Source organism: Pteropus vampyrus, unplaced genomic scaffold (assembly GCF_000151845.1).
Source record: "Pteropus vampyrus isolate Shadow unplaced genomic scaffold, Pvam_2.0 Scaffold496, whole genome shotgun sequence".
NCBI classification, from domain to species: domain Eukaryota; kingdom Metazoa; phylum Chordata; class Mammalia; order Chiroptera; family Pteropodidae; genus Pteropus; species Pteropus vampyrus.
In genome coordinates, this window is record NW_011889277.1 from 407,307 (window position 1) to 411,271 (window position 3,965).

The 3,965-nt window shown below is 40.6% G+C and overlaps 1 protein-coding gene across 1 annotated transcript; it reads right to left on the bottom strand.

The window, feature by feature from the left end:
- Positions 1 to 311: 311 nt before the first annotated feature.
- LOC105307432 (olfactory receptor 24) lies at positions 312 to 1,253 on the bottom strand. Its single transcript, XM_011382946.1, has one exon. It carries the CDS (start codon positions 1,251 to 1,253, stop codon positions 312 to 314), a length of 942 nt encoding a protein of 313 aa, XP_011381248.1.
- Between the last annotated feature and the right edge of the window lie 2,712 nt (positions 1,254 to 3,965).

The following is a 3,965-nucleotide window of genomic DNA, read 5'->3' on the forward strand; positions in this document are numbered from 1 at the left end:
CTACATCAAGCCCAGGATAGGTACTCAATAAGTATTTGTTGAGTGTTAAATTGATTCTGAACCATAGTAAATCCCACCTGGTAGGACTAGACTGATCCTTCTAGGAATACAGCATAAGACAAACACAAAAGGACTCTTAGTAGTCCCAGTATTTGAGAAAATAGTGACAGGGTCATTTTGAGGTATCCTTTTATAGTTCTGCAATTTAAAATTCAAAGTGGTTATTCTCCAAAGATCTGCAATTCCAGATCTTGCCTAAGAGCCTAGATATTTACATTTTACTCCCTGGAAACTCCCAGGTGTCCTGGTGGTCAGGAAGATGAGGTAATTTTTCTGTTGATGAGCTTCCTCAGGGCCCCCTTTAGTTCTCTGTTCCTTAGGCTGTAGATAAAGGGGTTCAGCATGGGGGTGACTGCAGTGTACATTACAGCAGAGGCTTTCTCCTTCACGGCTGTGCGGACAGATGAAGGACACAGATAGACCCCAATGGTGGTCCCATAAAAGAGGGCAACTACAGAGAGGTGGGAGCTGCAGGTGGAAAAGGCTTTCTTCCTGCCACCTGCAGAGGGAACCTTCATGATGGCCATGATGATGCGAGCATAGGAGGCCAGGATGCATATGAAAGGTGTGGCTATCACCATCCCAGCCACGATGAGCACAAAGATCTTGTTCACGGAAGTGTCAGTGCAAGAAAGCCTGAGAAGGGGAGTGAGGTCACAGAAGTAGTGAGGAATCTTTCTGTCATCACAGAAAACCAGGCGCATCATAAGGAGGATGTGTATGAGGGAGATAAAGCAGGAAAACACCCATAAACCACCAGCCAGTAAGCCACAAAGGCGTGGGCTCATGATGGTGGTATAGTGTAAGGGGTGACATATAGCCACAAACCTGTCATAAGCCATTATAGCTATTAAGACACTGTCAACAATGCCAAAAAAATGAAAAAAGTACATTTGGGTTAGGCAGCAAGGATATGAGATGGACTTGCTCTTGGTTTGGATGTTCACCAGCATCTTGGGAACAGTGTTGGTGGCCAGACAGAAATCAACCAAGGACAAGTTGGCTAGGAAGAAGTACATGGGAGTGTAGAGGTGGGAGTCTGAGCTGATAACCAGGATGATCAACAGGTTCCCCACTACTGTGACCACATACATGCAGAGGAACAAACTAAAGAGAAGAGTCTCCTGCTCTGGTTTCTCTGAAAGTCCCAGGAGGATGAAATCGAATACACTGGTTTCATTCCTTAGTTCCATGGGCATGATTCCTCTGGAAGTATTAAAAAGGAGAAGTTATATGAATGCTATAGAGATGATTCTGGAAGATTAGATGAGATTATACCCAATTGCTCATCTGGGCTAATTATGGTATCAACTTATATATGTGTTGCATCTTGGTCCATTGATGACGTGTTTAAAGCAACTCATATGTCAAGGTTTGGTTCCAATATGCCCCCTTGAATATTCCTGTTTCAGACAAAGATTGAGAGAGTATATCATGCATGAATACTTGCTGAAAAAAAACTACAATAGATTAACTTAAAGATGAAACCAATTGAATCCAGAAAGAGTGATATTCAAGAAGCAATTGTCAGCCAAAAAAAATGGTATATATGTAAGCAAATATAAATATAAGGTTATTGAAATTTTGAATAATACAACTAACCAGCTTGATCTGATCACTATGCTAAATTATTAGGGAATCCACATTCTTTTCAAGGGCATATGGAATATCTGCAAAAATTAGACCACAAACCAAACCTTAATACCAAAAGATACATAGCAAACAGAGCATGTTCTCTGATCAAAATGTAACCAAATTAAAAATCAATAATAAAAAGATAATCAGTCTCTTCCTATACATTTGGAAACATCAAAAGTACACTTAAAAATAATGTATGCAAGAGTGACATCAGTAGCATGGAAGCATGAGAGGACCTCCATGTCTCTTAAAGTTACAAGCTGGACGGCTATAATTCAACAAAGAATTTCCTGCTTGGCATACAAACACATCTGAGACTTCTTGCATTGAGACTTCTAAGGTGGGTGTATCTGAGCTAACAGTGGAGATGGGTTGGGGAGGGGAAAAGGACAGAGACAGAAGCTGTGTGCAGTTCTGCATTCTTGGCAGCCCCAGGAGAAGTAATAGCAGTGAAGGGTTCGGGTGCAATCTCCACGGTCAAACCAGAGTTGGGCCTCAGTGCCTAGCATACATTGACTCTAGGTCCAGGGTCAGGGGCAGAGAAGTGGTACAAAAAATTACAGTGCTCCACAGCTCACCAGCACCAGACGTAGGATTCCACAGAGGCAGGAACCCACCTATCTCATCATCTTGTGTCCTTCTCAGCAGTAAAATCCTCACTCAGGAGATCACAAAAGGGCTGAAAAAACTTTTCAGCCTAAGTGGTCTGTATTTATTGTGGCTAAACCTGTGAGGAAGAGCAGAGCTGTGGGTGTACAGACACCCTTCCCCTCCCCCTGCCCACTCCTTCCTTTCCCATCTCCATGCAGCCTGGTAGAGGGAGATGCGTCAGCCCAGACAGAGCCTTTGTGCCTGTGGCTCCTTGTTATAGGAAGGCAGCTCTGGTAACACATAGCCCACCACTTCCAATTACTGGAGTGGTGTCCCTAGACCAAGACAACTGGGCCACCCACCTCCTTGGGAAATACGAGGCATTTTCCATGGCCGAGACAACCCTGCCCCACAGAGGTCCCAGAAGCCTTAGCAGTGCAGGTAAGAGAATATGAAAACTTGTGCTTCAGCACCACCTACTGGAAAACAAAAGGACCTCTGCTTATCAACCTGCTAATAGTGAAGTGTCAAATACTTAAAAAAGCAAATTTCATTCCCACAAGTGCATGGACAGAGAAATAATCCAACAAGTACCAATAACTAAGATAACAAGAGAGTTCAGAGAGAAAATGAAAAATCTCCAGAAAGTAAACTTAAAGACATGGAAGAATGTGATTTAAATGACAGAGAATTCAAGATTACAGTTCTAAAAAAATCAATGAGATAAAGAAAACTCAGAAAAACAATTCAACGAATTCAGAAATAAAGTCAATGAACAAAAGGAATGCCTCACCAAAGAGGTTGAAACTATGAAAAGGAACCAAACAGAAATTCTGGAGCTGAATAATTCAACAAAAGAGATGTAGAATGAACTAGCAACCTTAGAAAATAGAGCAGACCAGATGGAGGAAAGAATTGATGACACAGAAGACAGAAATCTAGAAATGACTCAGGTGGAAGAAGAGAGAGAATTGAGAGTTTAAAAAAATGAAGAAATTCTATGAGAATTATCTGACTCCTTCAGAAAGAGCAATATAAGAATAATGGATATACCAGAAGGAGAAGAGTGGGAGAAGAGAACAGAGAGCCTATTCAAATGAATAATTGACAAGACCTTTCTAAACCTATGGAAAGAACTGGATCCTCAGTTACAAGAAGCTAATAGAACACCTAATTATCTTAGTCCCCCTGCCCCCAAAAAAGGCTTCTCCAAGGCAAATGATATTAAAACTATCAAAAATTAATGACAAAGAAAGAATTCTCAAGGCAGCCAGAGAAAAGAATACAGTAACTTATAAATTAAACTCCATTAGATTATCATTGGATTCTTTTTAGCAGAAACCCAACAAGCTAGGAGAGAGTGGAATCAAATATTCAAATTATTGAAAGAGAAATTACCAGTGAAGACTAATATGTTCAACAAAGTTATCCTTTAGATAGGAAGGAGAAATAAAGGCTTTTCTGGACATGCCAAAGCTAAAGGAATTTACCAACACAAGACCAGTATTACAAGAAATGCTGAAGGATGCTCTTCTACTTGAAATAAAAAGACAAAAGAATGCAAAATATAAGTAAGATCACTAACAAAAAGACAGAAGCAGGAAATTGCAACCCTGGTTCAGAATAGAGTATTAAACACTTAAATATAGCATAAAGGTTAAAGGTGGTGATAATAC